This window comes from Peromyscus maniculatus, chromosome 22 (assembly GCF_049852395.1).
Source record: "Peromyscus maniculatus bairdii isolate BWxNUB_F1_BW_parent chromosome 22, HU_Pman_BW_mat_3.1, whole genome shotgun sequence".
Lineage (NCBI taxonomy): Eukaryota > Metazoa > Chordata > Mammalia > Rodentia > Cricetidae > Peromyscus > Peromyscus maniculatus.
In genome coordinates, this window is record NC_134873.1 from 12,757,238 (window position 1) to 12,782,376 (window position 25,139).

Genomic DNA, 25,139 nt, shown 5'->3' on the forward strand with positions numbered 1-25,139 from the left:
AAGACATGAATTCAACATAATTTAAAAGTAGCCATAGGTGCAGTAGTGAATGCATGTAATGTGCTAGTCAAATGAAACCCTGTCTCAAAAGAAATCAAAATAAGTAACAGAACAAAATTAGAAAAGTAATATTACTACATTTGATGGCCTCTTGGCTGCTGAGAAGTCCCTTCCCCAATGCAGTCCCTGATACTGAGCATCTCCCTCACAGGTTCTGTCCCAGACCCCCAGAATAATAGGAGGGCTTAAGCAGCCCTATGTAGCACGAATCTTAAATGTTCTTATTAATAAAAACAAACCCAGAGCCAGGTATTGGGGTGAACACTGAATGATCAGAGAAACAGAATAAGCCACAGCCACCTCACCTTGCCAATTCCTCAGCTGATCCTGTTTTCTCAGACTGGAAGCCCCTGAGTCTTCATCCAAAATAAATCTCAGCTGAACTACTGCTCAAAAGCCTAAAAGTTTAACCAGGCTAGTTCCTGGTCCTCATACCTTATATTTTTCTGCTTTCTGCCATCACTTCCTGAGATTAAAGGTGTGAGTCACCATGCCTGGCTGTTTCCAGTGTGGCTTTGAACTCATAGAGATGCAGATGGATCTCTGTTTCTGGAATACTAGGATTAAAGGCATGTGCTACCACTGCCTAACCTCTATGTTTAATATTATGGCTGGTCTGTTCTCTGACCCCCCAGGTAAGTTTATTGGGGTGCACAATATATCAACCACATCCCTACTCTCTTAAAATATCAAGAAAGTTCATCACACACACACACACACACACACACACACACACACACACACACACACACACACACACAATACACTACCCCCAGAACATTGAAGGAGGAGGATCATCATGAGCTAAAGAGCAGCCTAGGTTATTTAGCAAGATGCTGTTCCAAAAATAAATAGGGGATGGAGAGACTGATTATTGGTTAACAACACTTGCTGCTCAATCATGAGAACCAGACTTTAGATTACAGCACACAAAAATGGTGGCTCAAACACACCTGTGAGTCCAGGTCCAAATGATCCAGTGCCCTCTTATTGCCTCCACTGGCACCCACCTACACATGTGCACATACACATACAAATAAAAACATTTTATTTTTTTTTTTTTTTTTTTTTTTTTTTTTTTTGGTTTTTCGAGACAGGGTTTCTCTTGTGTAGCTTTGCGCCTTTCCTGGAACTCACTTGGTAGCCCAGGCTGGCCTCGAACTCACAGAGATCCGCCTGCCTCTGCCTCCCGAGTGCTAGGATTAAAGGCGTGCGCCACCACCGCCCGGCCTAAATAAAAACATTTTAATAAATAAATCAATAAATATAGAAATAACAGAACATACTACCAACTAAGTTCATAATTAACCTTAGATAATTATTTCACTCCAATATGTACTTTCAGAGGTGTATTTAAAAATACATTGTCCAAAGATCTACTTCTGAGTCATAAGAAGGGTTGTGGTAGAACACACCTTGATACACACCTTGAATCCCACATTTGGGCGGCAGAAGCAGAAGCAGGAAGATCTCTGAGTTCAAGGCCTGTCTAGTTTACAGAGCAAGTTCCAGGCCAGCCAGGGCTATGGAGAGAAACCCTGTCTCAAAAAGACAAAATGACAACAAAAGAATGAGTCCTTAAATTTTAAAAAAAGTTACATTTCTTTATTTCATGCGTGCGTGTGTGTGTGTGTGTGTGTGTGTGTGTGTGTGTGTGTGTGTGTGTGTGTGTGTATGCATTCTGGTGCCGTGGCATTAGAGTGGAGGTCAGAGGACAACTTTCATGAGTTGGTTCTCTCCTTTCGCCACATGAGTCATGGGGATCCCATTCAGGTCACCAGGAAGCTAGCCACCTCACCAAACATGTTATTTTTAGGGGCTGGAGAGATGACTCCATGGTTATGAGTTTTTGCTGCTTTTCCAGAGGACCAGGGCTCAGTTTCTATCACCCACATGGTGCCCGAGAACCATCTGTAACTCCAGTTGCAGGAGACACGATGGCTTCTTTTGGCCTCCACAGGCACTGTATGCATGTGGTGCACAGACACACATGCAGGCAAAACACCCATAGATATCAAATTTTTAAATTGTTTTAAAAATAAATAATAAATGGGAGTCAACAACCAGCAACTGATAAACATATTTATAACTCTCAGAACATTTCCACCAGGTTTTCTAATTTCTGGAGAATTCTACACAAATTATTTTGCATCACATTTTATACTGCTTGCTTGTTTCTAGAAGTGGACTGCATGAAGAAACTTCACAGGATTTTGAAGCTCTTTATTATAACCAAGTTTTCTTTTTCCCATTCCCAAAGAGTTTGATCCAGCATGTATTCAAACATGTAGACCAGCTGAAGACTTTTGTACATTATTCTAATGCACATTTCCCAATCAGAGTGTGGTATTTTTAAGGTTTTTCTTGAATTAATCAATATATTTATCTTTATGTGGAAAGGGGATGGGATGCACATACAACCCTGTGTGTATGGAGGTCAGAGGACAACTTGGAAGAGTTGGTTCTCTCCTTCTAGAATATGGGCCCTGGGAATCAACTTATGTCATCGGGCTTGGCAGCAAAGACCTTTATTCACTGACCCATTCCACCAAACCCATTTTTTGAAATTTCTGAATTGAGATGTCCTTCCACATGTTATACTAATACACATTTTCTTCATTAACCACTGTCAAGTTTGCTAGAATGGACTTGTGATAATGGGAACCTTCCACACTCTACACTGAAGGATACCTTCAAGTGTAGCCGCTTATACATCTTTGAAAAAAAAAATCACAGCAAGACAGATATGCCACATTGCTTGTGCCCATATGGTTTTCTCCAGTGTGAATTTAATCAAACAAATTCAAAAGCTAGAAGGCTTTCTTGCATAGTTTGCAGGATAGAAGGGGGTTTCTTTAGACCATGAACAAATCATTTCATGATAAAGGATGCCCATATTGATAGTATTCACAGGGTGTAGAAGTTATTCTTCTTGATGCCATGACAAAATACCATACAAAAACAACTTACATAAATGCTTATCTTATCTTTAAAAAATGGTTCATTTTAACAGGGAAGGCATGGTGGTGAGCTGGAAGACAAATCCTGGTGCTCTGTTAGCTTACTCCTTTCTCAGTATTTATTCAGTCTGGGCCCCAAGCCATGAGATGAGACCCAAAGTGGGTCTTCCCTTATCAGTTACATCTCTCTGGATGTGCCATAAGTGTTTGTTTTGTTTGTTTGTTTCTTAGGTGATTATAAATCCAGCCAGGTTGACAAAAAAAAAAAAAAAAAATAGCCATCAGCAAGTCTACCTCTAAAACTGATGCCCAGAACCATCCTTTTTCACCATACTGTTCTATCCCTGGCCCTCAAAGGTTTGTGGCCATCTCATAAAGCAAAAATAATCCATTCTAACTTCAAAAGTCCCCACAGTCTTAGTTCTTTAAACACTGTATGGTCCAAAGTCCAAACACTTTTTTTTTTGAGACTCAAGGCAATCTTGGAACTGTGAGCCCTTAGAAAATCAAGAGAGGTTACAAAGCTGAATATACAATGCTATGTAATAAACATTTCCATTCCAAAAGGGAGAACTGAGAATATAGCAGAGAAAAGACTGTGCCAAAAGCAAGGCCAAAACCCAGAAACACAATCACCAAATCCTGAAGATCTTTGTCAGCATCTAGAGCTATTTTTGATATCATCTGAGCTCCATTAGCCTTCTATAAACCCACTCCTGTACCCCGCAGCACCCATTGCACTAGACTGGTTCTACTCCCTACCTCCTTAACAGACTAAGCATGGTCCTGGCATTTCCTAGAATCTCTGCTGTAATACAAGGCTCACTTTCACAGCTTCACAACAATGAATGGCGGCATCTTGGGACATCCTTTCATAAAATTTGAAAGTGCTACACATTGCTTTCCTTGCAGGGAATCTAAATGTGACACATTATCTGGCCTTAGTGGGCTTGGAGCAAGCTTCTATAACTCAGGTCTGGTCTTGCATTTTGCATGAAGGATGCTGTCAAGTTCTGATGCTGGCTGGAGATGCAGACTGGGCCCCTTTGAGTGGAACTGAAATAGCCCATGTGTCTTAGTGGTTGATCCAGGAAAAAAAAAAATACTTCCCTAGGCAATTATTTTGAACAAGAGATCACTTCAGTCTCTCCTTTTAAACAATTTTATACACTTATAAGCTAGAATCTTCAATGGGAGGACTATGCCCTAGTGTATCCTTCCTATTGTCCCAGTGCATAATGCATGCTTTATTCTTAGCTGTGCTAATCTTTTTAACAATCACAGCCCCCCACCATGCATTCCTTTTGTGCAGCATTAAATTCACTTATGATTTTCTCAACAAACTAGATATTTTTTACATCTCTCTCTCTTCCTCTCCATCTCTCTGCAAACCCAGGAAAGAGTGGTGAGCAACAACCATGACACACTGAATACTACACTGTCTTCAAATTGCCTTGATCTAGTAAAATGTTCTTTAATTAAACCTCACTCAAATTCTTTAGACATGGGCAGAATGAAACCAGATTACTTGTCAAAATGAAATATGCATAGTTTCTAGTCCATTTCCCAATAGAGCACTCATTCTTTTCTGAAACCTAATGAGCATTCTTTATTTTCTGCATTTCTATTGGCATTTTGACCTTCCACACTCCCACCAAAATGGCCATCTGAACTCTTTATAGTGTTCTAGGGCTTCTCTAGTTAACAGGTTCACACTCTTCTGCACAGGGTTTCACTTCAGAATGAATTCGCTCATGTCTTTGCAAGGAACTGCACTGCAAGAATGCTTTTCCACATTGCTTACATGTATAAGGTTTCTCTCCACTATGAATCTTTTCGTGGTACCAAAGGGAACTGTGATAAGTGAAGGCTTTACCACATTGCTTGCATATATATGGTTTCTCTCCACTATGGACCCTCTCATGGTCCCGAAGGGAACTATGTAGAGTAAAGGCTTTACCACACTGATTACATACAAAGGGTTTAATGGTACTGTGTGTTTGCTCATGTCTCTGAACCTGATTCAAAGAAGGAAAGGCTTTCCCACAGTGCCTACATATATGGGGTTTCTCTCCACTGTGAATCCTTTCATGACGCTGAAGGGAACTGGAAAAAGTAAATGCTTTCCCACATGGCTTACATACATAAGGTTTCTCTCCATTGTGAGTTCTTTCATGGCGTTGAAGAGAACTGTAAAAAGTGAACACTTTTCCACACTGCTTACATACACAAGGTTTCTCTCCACTATGAATCTTTTCATGATACTGAAGGTAACTATTTTTAGAGAAGGCTTTCCCACATTGTTTACATATATAAGACTTTATTCCAGTGTGAGTCTGTTCATGCCTTTGAACCTCACTCAAACATGAAAAGAGTTTCCCACAGTGCTTACATCCACAGGATTTCTCCCCACTATGAATTCGTTCATGTCTTTGTAAGGACCTGCACAATGTGAAAGCTTTACCACATTGTTTACATCCATAGGGTTTCTCTCCAGTATGGGTCCTTTCATGATGATAAAGGGAATTCTGTGTTCTGAAAGCTTTACCACATTGCTTACATACATAGGGTTTCTCTCCAATGTGAGTCCTTTCATGGTGATGAAGGGAATTGTGTGTAGTGAAGGCTTTACCACATTGTTTACATACATAGGGCTTTTCTTCACTGTGAATCCTTTCATGGCATCTCAAATAATTGGAATGAGTGAATGCTTTCCCACAATGCTTACAATCATAAGGTTTCTCTCCACTGTGGATCCTTTCATGATATCGAAGAACACTGTGAACATAAAAAGCTTTACCACATTGCTTACATTCATAGGGTTTCTGTCCACTGTGAATTCGTTCATGTCTTTGCAAATATCTGTAGAGCATGAAAGATTTTCCACATTGTTTACATTCATAAGGTTTTTCTCCGGTGTGAATCTTCTCATGGCATCGGAGAGAAGTGTGTGTAGTAAAGGCTTTCCCACATTGCTTACATGCATATGGTTTCTCTCCAGTATGAATCCTTTCATGACATCTCAAGGAACCAGAACGAGTAAATGTTTTCTCACAGTACTTACAAACATAGGGTCTTTCTTCCTGATGCATCTTTTCATGGCATTCAAGATAAGCAGGATTAGGGAAGTCTTTATCACACAGTTTATGCATATATACCTTCTCTCCAATATGAGAACTTGGATGCATAAAAAGTGAAGTGGAATAGGCAAAATCTTTAGTACATTTCTTACACTTACATGGACCATCACCCCTGTGTGTTACCATTTGTCTTTCAGTAACATTGTTCCTGAATTCTTTCCTATACTGTTTGCATCCATCTGGTTTCTCTGAAGCATGGATTCTTTCAAGTATCTGGGAGGGATTATCACTAAAAGTTTTTCCACATTGTTTACTTTCATGAAGTTTCTCTTCAGTTTGAGTTCTCGTATGCATCAGAAGGCACTGGGGGAAGCTGGAGTTGTTTGTACATTCCTTACATTCATACAGCTGCTTTGCATATTTCTGATACTCATATGGTTTGTGTCCAAATTGAACTGTGATAGGCACATTTAAGGATGAATGACCATTGAGAATATTTCTACACATATGCCTTTCACATGGCTTGAATCTAAGAGGTGTATCTCTATATAGAGTAGGATCTAGAATCCAGCTGAAATTTTCTACACATTGATTATCTTCATTATGTTCACAAAGACTCTGTCCCATTTGACTTCTGAAAAAACAAGGTTTCATTATTATTTTCCAATAAAATAACCATTTTATATACTAAGAAGTTTTAAACACAACCAGATGAACATTGTACAGTTGGCTTGAGGTCATTATTATCACAGTGGTATTCCTAGAAAGTTTTACTTTTTTTTATTGTTTTGATTTTTGTCTTTTTTTTTTTTAAGGTGCATAGGTCTTTTGAGACAGAATATCAGACTGTGCCCCAGTGGTAAGGCAAGTCTATGATGCCAACACTTGGGAGGTGAAGGCTGGAGGATCAAAGGCTAAGGCCAAGTTCAGGGTCATAACCAGTTTGAGGCTAGCTTAGGCAATATAAGACCCTATCTCCAAAACAATAATTAAGAGGCTAGAGGGAGAGCTCAGGAGTTGAGAACATATACTGTTCCTCCATAGGACCTGAGTTCAGCTCTTAGCACCCATATCAGACTGCTCACAACCACCTGTAACTCCAGATTCAGGGTGAACTGACAATTCAGGTTTCTGTGGACACCTACAGCCACATGCACACACCTATGCATATATATGTAACTTAAAATAAGCCTTTAAAAAGGTAATAGTAACAAATAAGTACACCTTAAAGCAACATTTTCATGCTATGAACATCTAAAATATAAAAATATGTTGAGTTCAGGGATTTTCTAAATATAGGTAGTCAACCTATATGCATTTTTAGAAACAGTTTTCTGAAGGTCCATTAATTGGGGTTTGAACCATCTATATCATTTGGTTTGTCTTTAAAATTTCTTCTCATTTAAAGATGAATATTGCTTCATTTTTTGAGGGCAACTTACTTGGGATTTCTCTGGGAACATCTGTAGTCTTTTTCAAAGTTCTGGTCTTCCTGTTCCATTCCTAAATGCAGGCCCGGAAAAATAACTGACTTACTATAGCATTATACAAAAGTACGAAACTCTAGATAATTTCATGATATAATCTGGTATATTGGACAAACTTTCCCTTTGTATATTCCACAACGTATGAATGTGCACTGATGAACAGGATGTACTCGATTACATAATAAGGCGACCTCATTCTTACCTATGGCAGCCAAGTTCCTGAATGTTTCCTGCATCACATCTCTGTAGAGCTTCTTTTGAGAAGGACTCAGCAGTGCCCACTCTTCCATACTGAACTTTACTGCCACATCCTCAAAGGTTACAGACTCCTAAAAGATGCCACATATTTCCAAGAGAAGGGTATAAGTAACAACATTGGTGATCTAAAATCAGATCCTAAGTCACATGATGCTGGCAACCTCCACACAGAAATTCTCACATTAGATTGGAACCATAAGGTGACAGCAACAGCCAAACACTGGGAACTTCTGCAGTCAATTTCAACGCTCTGGTCTTCTTGTTCCATTCCTGAATGCAGGCCCAGGAAAATAACTGACTTACTACAGCATTATACTAAAATATGAAACTCTAGATCATTTCATGATATAACAGAGAATATGGTATATTGGCCAAAATTTCTTTTTGTATATTCTACAACATATGGGTGTGCACCCACTGTATTATTAGATAACCCTAGTAACTATAAACTGAGCCTGCTGCATTGTTCTTTTTTTCAATATTTATTTGTGCTGGGTGGCTGGGTGGTAGTGATGTATGCCTTTAATCCAGCACTCAGAAGACAGAGGCAGATGGATCTCGAAATTCTGGGCCAGCCTGGTCTACAGAGTGAGTTCCAGGACAGCCAGTGCTATACAGAGGAACCTTGTCTCAAAAACAAAAACAAACAATGACAAAAAAAAAAAAAAAAACCTATTATCTATTGGTTTATTCTGGCTTATATGCTAAGGTGTTTATATAAAGGTCTGAAAGCTGGTTATCTTTCCACAATGTGAGTCAGCCTACTTGGAGGCTGGTATCTTCACCCACAGAGCCATCTTGCCAGCCTTCTTAGAAATTCTTGAGCACCAATTCAAACCTTTTGCAAGACCTGGTGCCTGATACTGGAACGGACTGAATGAGCCCGGGAAATTCAGCCTGCTACTCCAGCTCAGGCTAAAAATATATTTTAATTGGTGTTTTCTCTAGATATTTGCAAGTTTTTGACATACCTATCAGAAGGAGCCTATCTAATGACAAAATAATCTCCAGATTATGAATGCTTAACCCTTCTTGAGGCAACTTTGTATGAAGGAAAACAAGGGCATGTTCTGTGAATTCACAGGTTAATAACTTTAGTAAGTCTGTATCTAATATCTCAACTGTCAACCCTGTATTAAATACTAAAAACAAAACAAAACAAAACTTATGAATTCTCTATGCAAATAGGAAAACATACCAGCTCTTCCTAGAAAATGTCAAAGGACTCAAGAAATAATCAGAATATTGTTAGCAAGAGCTCATTGTTCTCCCCCAAAAAATCATCTCTTACATATATTTATAAAGTTGTTTCCCAAAGCAGACCTTTAGTACATCAAAACAAAACCTTTATCTAGTCAAACAAAAGAAACCCTTTGAGGCTGGGGATGCATCTCAGTGAAGCACTGACATTATGTGTGGGGCTATGGGTTTAAACCGCAATACAAAGGAAATAACACAATAAGGGAAGTGCAGTATATGAACTCTAGTACATGTCTTTCCATATGCATGTGTTAGAGTAGACTTCTGCTCTACTTTTATGATGACGTCCTTAAAAACAAACAAAAAACCTTTCCCTTTTAAGTTGCATTTTTCAGGGTCTTTTTATCACAGCAACCAGAAAGGAAATTGGGATAGTCTCAGAGTCAGTTGAAAGTCCTAACTTACTGGGTCTTTTGCTAGCATCACTTGTGAACAAAATGTCTGGTTTCTGCTAAACACCAATCAACATTCAAATACTAGGTGTACTACAATTCAATTCTGACTATACCCAGTGTTAGCCAAGTCCTGAAGGACTGAGGGCTCAGTGCCAACACACATCTCTACCACAGATGCCAAGTCAAAGCATCCATTTGTTCGTCTATGCCCCATCTATTTTTCCAGACATTATAAACAGATGGCAGTGAATAACCTCATTAGCATGAATTCAGAGAGTATATGAAAGGAGCTTATGGTAAACATTCAGATACTCCTACCATTCCAGAAATTCTAACGGTTTTGAGTTCTCTGTAGTTGAATCAAAGACAAAGGCAACTAATTTTTAAATTTTATTAAATACTTCAAAAAACATCAAACTCTAAAACTCTTACCTGCAATAGGTTCTCAAAGTGTCTCCCAGACTATCCTCCATAGACTTTCTAATTGTAGTGGAGGGAGGAACATTTATTTATTTGTTTATTTGCACAGAGGGGGAGCATGTGGCACAAGCATGTGTGGAGGTCAAAGTACAACTAGGAGTTGGTTCTTGCCTTCCACCATTTGGGTACGTGGGATTGAACTCAGGTCATCAGGCTTGGCAGCATGGTGTTCATCACCACAGCTTCAAACTTGCTAGGTAGTTCTTGAACTTCTGATCCTCCTGCACTCCACCCCCAGAGTACTGGGATGACAGGCCTGCAGCACCACACTCAGCGCTTCATTCAATCCAGGGCTTCATGCATACTAGACAAGTATTCTGCCCACTGAGTTATATCCTCACAGTCTACCTTAACGACTCCCAATTCCCACACATTATATTCTAACTGGCACCTCACTATATTTGAAAATAAACAGTTGGAGATGCTAAATATTACTTAAGTCTTACAATTCTTATAAACTCTTAGCCAGCCAATCTATTTCTATTCCCAAGAAAGAACCTAGTACAACCAAATACCATGTCTTTTTAGATGATGTCTCTTTTTCAAAACTAAGACTGGGCCAGGGCCAGATACACACTTTCTAGAATACCAATTTTTGCCTAAAAAAATATGAAAAGTTTAACTGATTAGTAGCAGATCACACTTTTTTGGAGGGAGTCAGGGCATGAATCAGGTAAAGACGAGACTAGAGAACTGTCTAATCCAGGATGACCCCATGACAATGCTCCTGCCTCAGATTACAAGCAAGTTCCAACACACCGGGCTTGGGAAACTCATTAAGGAGACTTTCCTTAAAGCTCTCCTTCAGAAGCTGGGATTTTGATCCACCCTCTGCCTGAGCCTGCACACAGCCCTTCTTTATTGACAGCCCGAGAATGGGCTGATCTCAAGGGATAATACTCTCTAGTCTAAGGTCTGATTTTGCCTCCTTTTCTTGTTCTTTCCTAGACAGTAAAGGCTTTAACTGCCTAGCCCATGATATATAAGACCTAAAGACCTTGCAGACTGCTATTTCCATACATTCAGATAAAGTTAGGCCCTACCCTGGTCAACATTTAAAAACAAAACAAAACCAATGTGTATGGGCTGGAGAGATAACTCCATTGATTAAGAACTTTCTCCTCTTCTAGAGGACCAAAGTTCAGTTCTCAGCACCTGCATTCTTGAGCACATACCCACACATATGCACACATGAATAAAAGCAAATCTTTTACAGAAAATGAAGAGGAGGAAAAAGAGGAGAGAGGGGAAGACAATGTGTAGATACAGCTCTTGGAATAACCAGTACAACCTCAGAAAAATAGATACTTCTCCCTTGAATTCCAACCTACGGGCACATGTATATGAATCCTAGTTCTCTAGTGTCTCACTACCAAGGGATCCTCTTCCTGTGAGAAGTCAATTCTCTCCATCATGTGGATTCCAGGGATGAAAGCATTGAGTCATCAATCTTGTCTACAAGCACCTTTACCCACTCACTTAGCCATCTCACTGGCCCACGTTTTCTGTGTGTGTCAGAGAAGGACCTCAGATGTTCACCTCCCACTTTGTTTGAGGTAAGATCTCTATTGGTCACTGTTGTGCATGCCCAGGTCAGCTGGCCCAACAGCTTCAGAGGATTTTCCTGTCTCCATATCTCATCTCATCACAGGAACACTGGGAGTACTGGTGTGCACTACCACATCTGGAATTTAAATAAGTTCTGAGGATTCAAACTTAGGTCCTAACACTTGCATGGCATCTCCTCAGCCCTAGGCAATTAAGTAAAAGAGAAAATATCTAGGATTTGAAGATTTCAGTAAAATTGAATCTCAGATTCAGTGTTTATATACATATACATACATACATACACATATATATGTATATATATATACATACACACACACACACACACACACACACACACACACACACACACACACACACACATATATATGTAGGGGAAATTGTAAGACAAACAGAAACAAGTACACCAGCCACGGTAGCAAACTCCTCTAACACCAGCACTCAGGATGCAGAAATGGGAAGACTGCCATAAGACTGAGGGCAAGTTGGTCCACAAACCAAATTCCAGATGAGCCTTGGCTACACAGAAAATACCCTCTCAAAAATATAAAAGTAAAGCACAAATACCTATTTCTTCTAGACAATAAAGATGTCAGTCCTTTTAAAAACTTCTCATGGTTGTGTGTACTTGTTCTACTAATATTCTGGAGGCAAAGACAGAAAGATCACAAGTTTGAGGTCATCCTGAGGCAGGCAAGCATAGGGTAGTTTAGCAACCTGGGACTCTATTCCGTTGGGGCCATGTACATACACTTCCTCTAATGATGAACATGACAAGCTGAACTCATTACCTGTACATACTCTAACAGCTCATCAAACAATGTACGGAACAGCCTGTTAGCCTGAGGCCTCTATCTACATTGAGATACATAGATATACCTGCTTTAAATGATGGCAACAAGTTACCGTCAGCAATCCTCAAGAGCCATTTCTATTCAAACACTCTCGAATACATCCAAGAACCATGGGTCCAGTCTGGCCTAAACTGATTTTCGGTACATGTGCAGTAAGGCAAACTGTGTCTTCTGAGTGAACTTTTAGGGAGAATCTTCTACATCCCATCTTCCACCTATGCATAATTGGGTATGTACATTATTAAAGTGAGATGCACCGTGAAAAGAGACATGCACAGTGGGCAAAGATCCACCTCATCTAAGCCTGTCAACCAAAGCAGGGATCTATCCTCACTACACCCATTCACAACCAAACTCCTCCTTCTCTTAAACCGTATAAAAGGAAGCCCCAAACTTCTAATTATGTTTTCATTCAGGTAGCCTGCTGTCTGTCCCTCTAGACAATGTAACAAAATGGTACTATGGTGTTGCTTAGAATAAAGTCACCTTACTATTTTTGATCTCTGTGTGAGACTTTATTTCAAATCTTTGAGTAAGAGGCCTACAACTTAGAAACACCTGATCTAGACCCTAATAATTGGTAATAATTGGAATTCACATAGTGAATCCAACCAAGGCTACACAGAGCAGTGGTTCTCAACCTTCCTAATGCTGTGACCCTTTAATACAGTTCCTCATGTTGTGGTGACCCCCAACCATAAAATTGTTTTCATTGCCACTTCATAACTGTAATTTTGCTAGTGTTATGAATCATAATGTCAATATCTGTGTTTTCTGATGGTCTTAATGAACTCCTGTGAAAGGGTCATTCAACCCCCAAAAGAGGTTGTAACTCACAGGTTGAGAACTACTAACATAGAGAAACCCTGTCTCAATTAATTAATTAATTACAAATTATTAACAATAGGGGCTGGAGTGACAGCTCATGGCTAAGGACACCGACTGCTGTCCTGGAGAACCCAGGTTCAATTCCCATCATCTATATAGCAGCTCACAAAAATCTGTAACTCCAGTTGTAGGAACTGCAATGCCATGTTCTAGCCTCCAAGGTCATCAGGTGCACAGACATATACATAGCCAAAATATTCATACACATTAAAAGGACAATGATAAATTTAATAATTTATTTTTATGTATTAATGATTAATTTTTAAATGTATTAATGATAAAGATTTGTCTATACTACCTGCAAAACCAGGCATAAAAGGGAGAAAATTAGTTAGCATCCAAGTGTCTTACCCTAGAATGTTTTAGAGAATTTTGTAATTCACCATTACATCTACCTCACTGTCATCCAAAAATATATTTACCCGCTTGACCATCATCGAAAAATAATTTTCCCTAATTTTTTTTTTTTTTTTTCAAGATAGGGTTTCTCTGTGTAGTTTTGGTACCTGTCCTGGATATCGCTCTGTAGACCAGGCTGGCCTCGAACTCACAGAGATCTGCCTGGCTCTGCCTCCCGAGTGCTGGGATTAAAGGCTTACACCACCGCCACCCGACTTATTTGTTTTTTGTTTTTTTTTAACATTTTGATCGTGTGTGTGTGTGTGTGTGTGTGTGTGTGTGTGTGTGTGTGTGTGTAGTTTCTTTTTATTTCTGTGCATTGATGTTTTGCCTGCATGTATGTCTGTATGAAGATTGCAGAGCCCCTGGAGCTGGAGTTACAGACAATTGTGAACTACCATATTGGCACTAGAAATTGAACCCGGTCCTTTGGAAGAGCAGTCAGTGCTCTTAACTGCTGAGCCAGCTCTCCAGGCCCTAATTTTACTTGTTTCTAAGATTTTTATTTCCAGTAGCATTCTGAAGGCTGAGTCCTAAAACTCCATTTGAAGTCACCCTAAAAAAAAAAACAAAACAGGTAAACTGAAAAACAAATTCGAGCTGGTGAAGCAGTTCAGTAGGTCTGGGTGCTTGCCACTACTAAACCTGATGACCGACGATCAATCCTTGGTGCCCTGAAGCCCACATCATACAATGGCAAAGCCAACTCCTGCTAGCTCCTCTGACTTCCACATGCACACTGTGGTATCAGTGTGCACGTAAACACACGCATGTACAGACACACACACATACATTTAAATACATAAAAAGGATGATATGACCGTACAAAACTCCCTCTAAATTTATACCTCTATTCCCATACATTAGTGAATCTCTCAGACCTCATTAGAGAAGTCTCTCTGTTCAGTGACTATCAGTTGAGTGCAGAAACTCACAACTGGTGAAGATAGCAAGAATAAGTGTCTGCAGAGCACTCAGCCACCAACGGGGTGCCTACAGCATATCACTACAACCCCTCTCCCCAGTGTGGCTTAAGGACTGCCATGAGGAAAAGCTAAAAGTCCTAAGAGCCAGAAGTAGGAGAAGACCAGAGTAAAACAGTGTCCTCTGGACACAATAGACCACTGCACTCATGAACTCAGAGCCGCTGTGGTTGCCTGCACAAGATCTGTCCAGGATCAAGCAATCAACATTCTGACATGGAGACAGGAAGTGTTCATTGGCTGTTACCCCTAGATGAGGAGTTATTGATAGTTGATGGCTTCTGAAGAAGGAAAAAAAAATTTTTTAAGAACATAGCTCCTAAATGAAAGAGCTATCTTGACAGAGGGAGCCATTACTGGGTTAGGGAGGAAGCTGGTGCTAGGGAAATCCCCAGGAACCCACAATGATGACCCCAACTAAGACTCCTAGCAATAATGGAGAGGGTACCTGAACAAGCCTTCCCTTGTAGTCGGATTGGTGACTACCCTAATTTTCATCATAGAACCTACATCCAGAGACTCATGGAAGCAGATGCAGAGACCCAGCCAAGCACTTGGCCGAGCTCCTGGAGATCAGCTGAAGAGAAGAAGGAGGGATTATAGGAGAAAGGAGGGGTCAAGATCATGATGGAAAAAACAACAAAACCAGCTGACCCAAGCTAGTGGGAGCTCACAGACTCAGGATTGAGCTGGGAAGCCTGCATGGGACTGAACTAGGCCTTTTGAATGTGGGTAACAGTTGTGCAGCTTGATCTATTTGTGGGGTCCCTGGCAGGGAGACCGGGACTTATCCCGGGTACATGAACTGGTTTTTTAGAGTCCATTCCCTATGGTAGGTTTCCTTGCTCAGCATTGATCCAGTGAGGAGGGGCTTTAACCTCCCCCAGCTTGGTATGCCACCTGTGTTAACTACCCAAGGGAGGCCTTAACCCCTAAGAGGAGTGGATGGAGGATGGGGTCAGGGAGAGGTGGGGGGGATTGGGAGAAGGGGAGAGAGGGAGAACTGTGGTTGATATGTAAAATGAAAAAAATAATAAATAAAATGTAAAAAAAAAAAAAAAGAATATAGCTCCTAGTAAGTTAACTACTCTCCAGTGGGTTGTCCCATATCTATTAGTTAAAAGGCCACTAAATTGGAATCAAACAGGTTATAAAAAAAAAAAGAGGACAAATACAAAGGTGGAAGTTTGGAGGGTTGGAGCAGATCTGAGAACAGTTATGGGGAAGAGTAGAGAGTGATGATCCACATATACCATATGCATGTAAGAATTTCTCAAAAAATCAGTAACATATATTTAAAACACAAAAAAGAATGAAGTGCATAATAACAACAATAATAATAAATTAACAAATGTAACATAAACTTAGCTATTTAAATGTTCCCCTAAAATCCAAGTGTCTCTTTGGAACTTATGTTTGAAGTTGTTATGAAAACTGAAGAAGCTAACCAGGCAGTGGTGGCACACGCCTGTATTCCCAGCACTTGGAGGCAGAGGCAAGTGGATCTCTGTGAGTTCCAGACCAGCCTGGTCTGTAGGGAGAATTCTAGGACAGCCAGAGCTACACAGAGAAGCCCGGTCTTGAAAAACCAAAAAAAGAAAGAAAGAAAACTGAAGAAGGCAGGTGTGGTGGGGCACACCTGTAATTTCAGCACTCTAGCGGTGGAAGCAGAAGATGTTATAAGTTCAAGGCCAACCTGAGCTCCAGAGTGAATTCTATGCCAGCCTAGGCTAGAGAGCAAGATTTTCTGTCTCAAATAGATAAACAAGGAAAAAAAACAATCCAAATGCCGGACGGTGGTGGCACACAACTTTAATCCCAGCACTTGGTAGGCAGAGGCAGGCAGATCTCTATGAGTTCGAGGCCAGCCTGGTCTACAGAGCAAGTTCCAGGACAGGATCCAAAACTACACAGAAAAACCCTGTCTTGAAAAAAAAGAAAAGAAAAAAAAAATCAATCCAAGAAAGAAAGGAAGGCGGGTGGGAAAAAAGAAAAGGGCTTTATGGACTGTTATGATGAAACAAATTAAGGCCAGGTCAATTTTGGATTAGAAGCCAGGCAAGTCTGACTCAAGTTTTGGTGTTTTCTTTTGGTTTATTTGCTAACAACAGAATGTCATGCATCTCAGACTAGTGTTGACCTTCTGAGCGCCCCACCTCCACCTCCCACACATGGAGATCACAGGCATTCGTCATCAAGCCCAGTCTGACTAGGGTTCTAAGAGAAGTCACAATATTACCTAGGATGCTCCTGACCCCATCCATCCTGTTCACTGCAGTATTCAATGCCCATCACGACCAGGCATCCAACGTGTGTCTCCCAGGCCACATACGGCCATATGCAACTGAGGAGGGCTCTAGATGTAACACAGAATCGAAACTTCCCAAAACATGGAGATTTCTGTTGCTGCTATGCTTGCGCAGTTCTAAAACGTGAACTGCAGAGATGACAACATCATGTTGCAATGTTTAAAGGTTGTACACTCCTGTTTGAGTGCTGTGTGCCCAATATAAACTGGGCTGGCCAGGGCCTGGCATTGCCTTTAATGTGGTCAATTTTCTTGTCCTCTGAGATTGTTTTTCTCCCTTCAGAAGAGAACTAAGAAGGTAGAATCATTCCTACCTGTCTTCTCAATGCTAGTATCTAACTAGTAGACCACCTACAAGTATCCAAAAAAAAAAAAAATCAAATTTCTGTTAGGAAAAGGAAGCTGTAAGGTCACAAGGATGTACAAGGTTTCTCCTAGTCCCAGTGCATCCCAATGAACACCTGAAAGGTCCAGTATCTCTATGCTAATATTCACAGATATTCACTCCAAAAAACTTGAACACTATTGGCATCTTGGGTCACCACTGTTTGACAATTCTAAAACCTAGGGCTAGAAAAAGAACAGGAAGTTATATTGAAGATATATCATCCCATAAAATTTTCAAGACAGAACTTCAACCCAAAGGCATTCTGATAAGATGTCTATAGTTAGAGCTGGGAAGATGCCCAGCAGGTATGAGTCCTGGCTGTTCTCCCGGAGGATGTACCGGGTGGCTGATAATCATCTGTAGCTCCAGTTGCAGGGGATCTGATGCCCTCTCTGGCCTCCACTGGCACCATATTCACAGGACAAGAGACATGCATGCAGTCAAAACATCTATACACATAAAGATAAAGATATATGTCTGTAGTTATGAGAACTAAAAGAGGCACAAAGATGTTTTCCATGAGTGTGTCAGACATCTGCTCTCCTCCCATTTCAAAGATGGACTTATTTCCTGGCTTATGAAAAAATGACAACTTATAGTAAGGAATGTGAATCAAATGTTTTTGCTTTAAATTAGGAAGGTGATGTTTGGGCATGTGGAAAGATACATGGAAATTCGGGGATTTAACTTACAGGTCTTTTGCTGTGATTTGAATATATCTTGTCCCCTGTGAAACTAAGCTGGAAATTTAACACCCACAAGGAAATTTTAAGAGGTGGGACCTAACCTGGTAGTGGTAGTGCACGCCTTTAATCCCAGCACTCAGGAGGCAGAGGCAGGCAGATCTCTGTGAGTTCCAGGACAGCCTGGTCTACAGAATGAGTTCCAGGACCACCAAGGCTGTTACACAGAGAAAGAAACCTTGTCTCAAAAAAAAAAAAAAGCCAAACAAACAAACATAAAGAGGTGAGACTTAAGCAAGGGAGATGACTCACTGGACATAAAGCACTTACTACCAAACCTGAGGACATAGGTTCAATCCCTCAGACTCACAAGACAGAAGAACCAACATCGGCAAGTTGTCCTCTGACCTCTACACATGTCATGGCATGCACGTGCCTACACACATACATACACATATGCAGACTGTCTTAGTTAAGGTTTCTATTGCTTTGACAAAACACCATGACCAAAAAGCAAGTTGCGGGGGAACGGGTTTGCGTGGTTTACACTTCCACATTCATCACTGAAGGAAGTGACAGCAGGAGCTCACACAGGGCAGGACCCTGGAGACAGGAGCTGATGCAGAGGCCATGGAGGGTGCTGCTTACTGGCTTGTTTCACATGGCTTGTTCAGCCTGCTTTCTTCTAGAACCCTGGACCACCATCCCAGATGGCACCTCACACAATGGGCTGGGCCCTCCCCAACTAATCACTAATTAAGAAATGCCTTACAGCTGGATCCTAAGGAGGCATTTTCCTCCAGTCAAGTTCCTTCCTTTCAGAGAAGTCTACTTTGTCCAGTTGACATAAGATGAGCCAGCACAAAGACTAAAGTAATAAATAATGTAGGAATAGTTTTTATTCAAAAGGAGGGGCAAGGTGAAAATTCTCAAGAGGATTTCAACTCAGCCCCCATTAATGAACTACTAGGTTCATTTCATGTATTGTAGCCCGATAGTTTCTCTGGTCTTATCCGGCCCCAAGGTCCCACAGCCATTTATAAAATAATCATTCAGAGGCTTAATATTAATTACCAATTGCATGGCCTCTGGCAGGCTTCTTGCTAGTTAGCTCTTATAACTTGACCCATTTCTATATAGTTCATAATCTATAAGTTGCCATGTAGCCATGGCTTATCGGTATTTTCACATCTTGCTTCTCCTGGCGGTACTGGTGATGCTGGCGTCTCTCTCCCCTCTGCCTTTCTTCTTCCTGTCTCTCAAGTTGGAATGTACCGCCTAACCTTATTCAGCCTCATCATTGGCCAAACAGCTTTATTTATCGACCAATCAGAGCAACACATAGTCACAGCACACAGAAAGATATCCCACGGCAATGCATGAGTTAATGGGTTACCTCTCGTGGGTCTGCCACAAAAGCTGATGTGACTAAGCCTTTCCTGAACTCAAACTAGTCTCTGAGTTTCCTATCTTTACTGGCCCTTTCCTCTTCTTCCTACTGGAAATGAGGTCAGAAGTCTGCTTAGGGAATTCTTTACTCCATGACTATAAGACAATCCCTGATGTTATGTAGCAACTTCATTTGAATTAAAATGCATTCCTTTTTTTATTAGTGCACAGAGTGATGGGTATTATAATGACATTTTCATACACATTTTGTTTTGATTGATTCTCCTCCCTCACTTTTCTCTTCTGCACCATCATCTCCAGTAAAATCAAAATGAGGTAGTTACTGGAATTAGATAGGGTTCCCCTTATAGTTTGTGGTGTCATTCACTGAGTTGATAAAGCTGGGCAAAAGCAGGTGTGGATGGATAAAATGGCCCAGTCCCTTTTTCACCTTCATGTCTCATGGATTCTGTGAACCACTTCATCTGCTTCCTTACCCCGACCTGACATGGTCTTTCTCATTTCAGAACCTGTACCCACGCTCACTCTAGCATACAAACACATTTACAAAAACTTGAAGTTTTAGTCCATTATGGGCGAGAAACGTGGTATTTGCTGGAGTCTGGGATGCCTCAATAATAATTTGCAGATCATCCATTTGTCCTAAAAATTTTTATTTTCCTTTATGGCTGAATAAAATTACATGTCATAATGGGATGTATACCTCACTTTTTAACCCATTGAATTTGAATTATTTCCTTGTTATTGTGCATACAGCAGTAATAAACAAGAATCTGAAAGTAATTCTGTTATAGAATACAGATATATGCTTAGGAGTGGTAGATGACTGCTGTATTTTCATCCTTTTGAGCAGCCTCCCCATATCAACCTGCACCCTATTCCTTTTTGTGGCAGTGCTATGGTCTGTACAATCTCGGAACATCAGCAATAAGGCCATAAGCAGATGGCACTCATCTTGGTCCGCAATGTTCAATCCAGAAAGACACAGACTGAATCAGCTAGGAAAACCCATACGGAGAACACGGGGCTGAGGTCAGAAGTCCCTGCTTTGCATGTTAAACCACTTCAAGACAATCGGATCTGCTCTGGGCAGAACGCAGAGAGTGCGGGAGCCTGGCTTCTTCGGTGCAGAACCCACACAGAAGTAGTCTCCCTTCACCCTCTGGGCCACAAGAGAAGAACCTGGCAAGGACCGTGTAGAGCCCCGCCCCGCCCAGGGACAGCACTAAGGGCTCTGTAGCCTCGGGGGAGGAGGAGCCTAAGGACGCTGGCGACCTGACTATACTGTCCTTCCAGCCTCTGGCACTCGACCCAGCACCTACCATTTCCAGCTTCCGATTGTCTATGGTCCTCCTCAAAGTAACAAGGACCCAAGCAGGTTCACAGCGCGGCAGAGGTTTCGTCCCTGGAGTATTTGAGCTGCATACACTGGGTAAGGATAATGGCGATCTAAAAAAGGCCCGCACCTCTGTTTAAGGCGGGGCTCCTCCTCCTACAGACGAAGGATTGGATGATTTGCACAGCTCTAGCGCCTCTCATTCGCTAATGATTCAGGACCCGCCCTCTGGACCCTGAAAGGCTGCAGAAAGGCTCCTTCCAACCAGCTGGAGTCTGTGCACAAACAGATCAGAGCATCAGCACCTTAGCAAGCTATTCCGCAGGCCTTTTCACCTGGTTCATATGTGTCTTAGACTGGGAATTAGTAGAATTTAAACAGAACTGGTCCCTGACTCTCCAGAGTAGACTAGTAGTCTCTGAGTTTCCTATCTTTACTGGCCCTTTCCTCTTCTTCCTACTGGAAATGAGGTCAGAAGGCTGCTTAGGGAATTCTTTACTCCATGACTCTAAGACAATCCCTGATGTTATGTAGCAACTTCATTTGAATTAAAATATTCTCTTCTGGAGGGAGGATCATAAGACTCAGGAAGTAAAGGAAACATACACGGCCCAGGAAAGAAATTAATCTTAGAAGTTCTAGAGCAGTCGTTCTCAACCTTCCTAATGCCGCGACCTTTGACTACAGTCAGTTCCTTATGTTGTGGTGACCCCAACCATAAAATTATTTTATTGCTACTTCATAACTGTGATTTTGCTACTGTTATGAATTGTGATGTAAACATCTGATATTTCCAATGGTCTTAAGCGACCCCACCTCAGGTTCCCAGGCTCCTTGGCTCTCAATGCCTTCACACGAAGGCATGGGCATACTATTGTTTTTAAAACGTCTATTAGGGATGGCGACATGGCTCAGCAGGTAAAGGTGCTTGCCATGAAAGCTGACCTGTGTTTGATCCCCAGAATCCAGGTAACAGTGGAAAGAGAGAACTGTCTCCACAAAAGTTGTCCTCTGATCTCCATGTGCACACTGTGGCACACATCCCACCACATACTAAGTGATGTTGATGAGGTTGACAATGATGCTTTTATTTTATTTTCAATTACATGTGTCTGAGTGTAGAAATGTACTTGTAAATGCAGGTACCTGCAGAGGCAGCAGAAAGCATCAGATCTGGAGCTGGAGTGACAGAAGTTGTGAGCCGTCCAACAAGGGTGCTGGAGAGGAAACTGCGGTCCTCTGCAAAAGCACTAAGTACTCTTAACTGCTGAGCCCTTTCTCCAGAACCCAATTAGAATTTCTAAACAAAAGAAGCCTTGGAGCCAGGCATGGTGGCTCCCATCTAAAATTGCAGCACTTGGGGAGGTGGGAGTTGGAGACACTAGCATCAGGAACTGGAGGCTAGTGTCAACTATGTAGCAAGTTCAAAGCTAACCTGGGCTTCTTGAGAATCTGTTGCATGCCCTACTCCTACATATACAAAATAAACACATAAACAAAACAGTAAAATATTAAGTTTTCACACTTAGGGAAAGGATTTGGAACCTTATAAATGTACTGAGGGCAGCTGGGCGGTGGTGGTGCACGCCTTTGATCCCAGCACTCTGGACACAGAGGCAGGCAGATCTCTATGAGTTTGAGGCCTACAGTCTGGTCTACAGAGTGAGTTCCAGGATAGACTCCAGTGCTACACAGAGAAAACCTGTCTTGAAAAAACGAAAAAAAAAAAAATGTACTGAGGGCTAGAAAGATGGTTTAGCACTTAAAACTACTTGCTCTTGCAAGGGACCTGAGTTTAGTTCCCAGCATACATTTCAGGTACCTCACAACCACCTGTAATTCCAGCTCCAGGGGATCTGAAACCAGAGTACTCCTTTGTCTTCTAACAGCACCTGCATACCTGCACAACTGCATACCCCCCCACACACATAAATTTTAAAAATGAATCATAAAATGGATGGAAAGAGACTTACATTCATTTTGCTCACTTGCTCTTTAGCCTTGCATCATGTGAGGCTCAGTATTTGCCTCCTCCAGAACATGTGATATCATGGAGTCAGAGACAGGTCTTCCCACCAAACCCTGAACCAATAACCTTGATCTTGGAGTTTCTAGTTCTCAGAACTGTAACAAAAGGAAGTTTTCTGCTTTATAAATTAGCCAATCATCATTATAGCAACAACGATGAACCTAGAAAAGCAGATAGATAATTCTGAGTAAATGGGGGCAAGGAGTTGTTGGAAGTTTGGGGGGGCTATTTTTGATTGACAAGCCAAGGAACTAGAAAACATTGGCTGACATAGCTAGAATGTACACAGCAATCACCAGGTATGGTGTTGTGGTGGTTTGAAAGAAAATGGCTGCCATAGGCTATTAGGGAGTGTCACTATTAGGAGGTGTGGCCTTGGAGTGAGTGTGGCTTTGCTAGAGGAAGTGAGTCACTGGGGTGTGGGCTTTGAGGTCTTAAATGTCAAGCCATGTCTGTCTAGTATGATAGTCACTTCCTGGTTCCTGTGGATCGAGTAGAACTCTCAGCTCTTTCTCCATCCAGTACTACGTCTGCCTGCATGCTGCCATGCTTCCCGCCATGAGGATAATGAACTAAACCTCTGAACTGTAAGCCAGTCCCAATTAAATGTTTTCCTTTATAAGAGTTGTAGTCATGGTGTCTCTTCACAGGAAAAAAAAGAAAGAAGAGAAAGAAAAAAATAAAAGTAGCTAGGACAGGTGCTTCAAATCTAACAACTATCTCACTACTGAAAGCAAACAAAAAACAACAAGAGTCACAACTATACATCAGATCACAAAGCAGAAAAGGAGACTAAAAGTTCACAAGAAAATACTCTTATGAGTAACATACAAATAGAAGCCACTTGTGATTATCTTATCATGCAAAATCAATAAGCATCATGCCACAATGAAAAGGAGTAAGTTTTTTCCCATTAGAAACAAAGATAGAACCATGAAAAATACATGACACCCAGAACCTACCCTTGAGGCCAGGAACCAAATTTCAACAAACAGCAAAGTTCTCATTTTAATCAAAGAACAATTTTGAAAACACACATTAGGTTAGCTGCCTATTTGAATCACATTTCATGAACCCATGAATCTAACTCACTTAAATGAAATGAAAACTGGTTGCTGTAATGACAGGAGACAGAATCAGAGGTGTCATGTGACAGAGGTGTTATTTCCTCGATAGATGCAACACACATGCCTACTTCTACTGTGACAGGGAGCACAGAAAGTACGGATACCACTGAAGTCCTCCTTGGTGAACCAACTGTTTAATTGGGATTGCTTACAGAAGTACAGGTGTGGGGTTACTAACCAGAGCAGAAATGACTCAAAAACAGCTGCATAACCAAAGATCACCCCAGCGTGGGTGAGGCTCACAAAAACTGGTAACCCGGGGCACACCGTACAGCCTGCAGGCAACTTAACATGTTGGACAAGATCCATTCTTTCCAAGTGCCTCTTCCAGGCAGCTCCATTGGTTGCTGCTTCTTCCAGGTGGCTGGCTGTTCTGGTCTCACAGTCTCCATTTTGGCTTGTCTGAGAGTGATTCTGAGCAGGTTTATTGTTTACTCTTGGAAGCCCGGGCCTAGTGAATCTGATATTTTTCATGGACTCTCGGAAGTTATTTGAGAGGTTCATCATCTGGTTTAAGGTGCTGCCCTGCAGGAGAGAATGTTTCCATCTAGGAGGAAACTGCTGCGAAACAATGAGAAAATGGTCAGTTTGTTGCCACCTAGGCCACAAAGAAAGCACCAGGCTACCAGCTTCAGCTTCATAGAAAGACTCTTTTGAACAAAACAAAACAAAATGGCTAGGTGTCTTGGCACAAGCCTGTAATTCCAGTCCGTGCATGGGGAAGCAGTGAATCAGGACTTGAAGTTCCTCCACAGTTTGAGTCCAGTCCAGGCTGTAAAAGACCCTGCTTCAAAACAAACACAACAAAATAAAAAAGGACAAGAACAGTTTTACCCTAAAGCTACTCAGTAGCTGGGCATGAAGTTGGGTATTTGTAGTACCAGTAACACAGGAGGCAGAGGCAGAAAGATCAACAAAACCAGGGAATTCCCATGCAGCATCAGCATCATAACATTTCTCTCTAGGGCCTGGTTAAATGGCTCTGCGGTTACGTGGCCCAAGATGCTCCAGTGATCTCTACACACTCTAGGAGATGCAGGTTTTAGGTGTGGGGTTGCCAAGAGGCCAGCAGGCTGGGTCTAAAACAGATGTGCAGTGGGACAGATTTGAAGAGCTGTAGGCCAGATATCACCATAAAGCTACACACCCCAGGGCAGTAAGGGCTGTCCGCATACTGCCCGCAGCCAA

The 25,139-nt window shown here is 41.4% G+C and overlaps 1 protein-coding gene across 5 annotated transcripts in view; it reads right to left on the minus strand.

Annotated features, from left to right (window-relative positions):
- Nucleotides 1–1,343: 1,343 nt before the first annotated feature.
- The window catches only part of LOC102928761 (uncharacterized), a 33,227-nt gene continuing 9,431 nt past the window's right edge, over nucleotides 1,344–25,139 (minus strand). For 2 of the 5 annotated variants that reach the window (XM_076559600.1, XM_076559598.1), the window contains 4 exons: nucleotides 22,769–22,985; nucleotides 7,790–7,916; nucleotides 7,543–7,603; nucleotides 1,344–6,734 (listed from right to left, as the gene is read on the minus strand). In XM_076559600.1, the coding sequence (XP_076415715.1) occupies nucleotides 4,718–6,734; nucleotides 7,543–7,603; nucleotides 7,790–7,916; nucleotides 22,769–22,774 (2,211 nt within the window). In that variant the 5' untranslated portion in view covers nucleotides 22,775–22,985 and the 3' untranslated portion in view covers nucleotides 1,344–4,717. Of the gene's footprint in view, nucleotides 6,735–7,542; nucleotides 7,604–7,789; nucleotides 7,917–20,781; nucleotides 21,067–22,768; nucleotides 22,986–25,139 lie in introns of those variants that run through there. The other 3 variants (XM_042266845.2, XM_076559599.1, XM_076559601.1) reach the window with 2 other exon arrangements.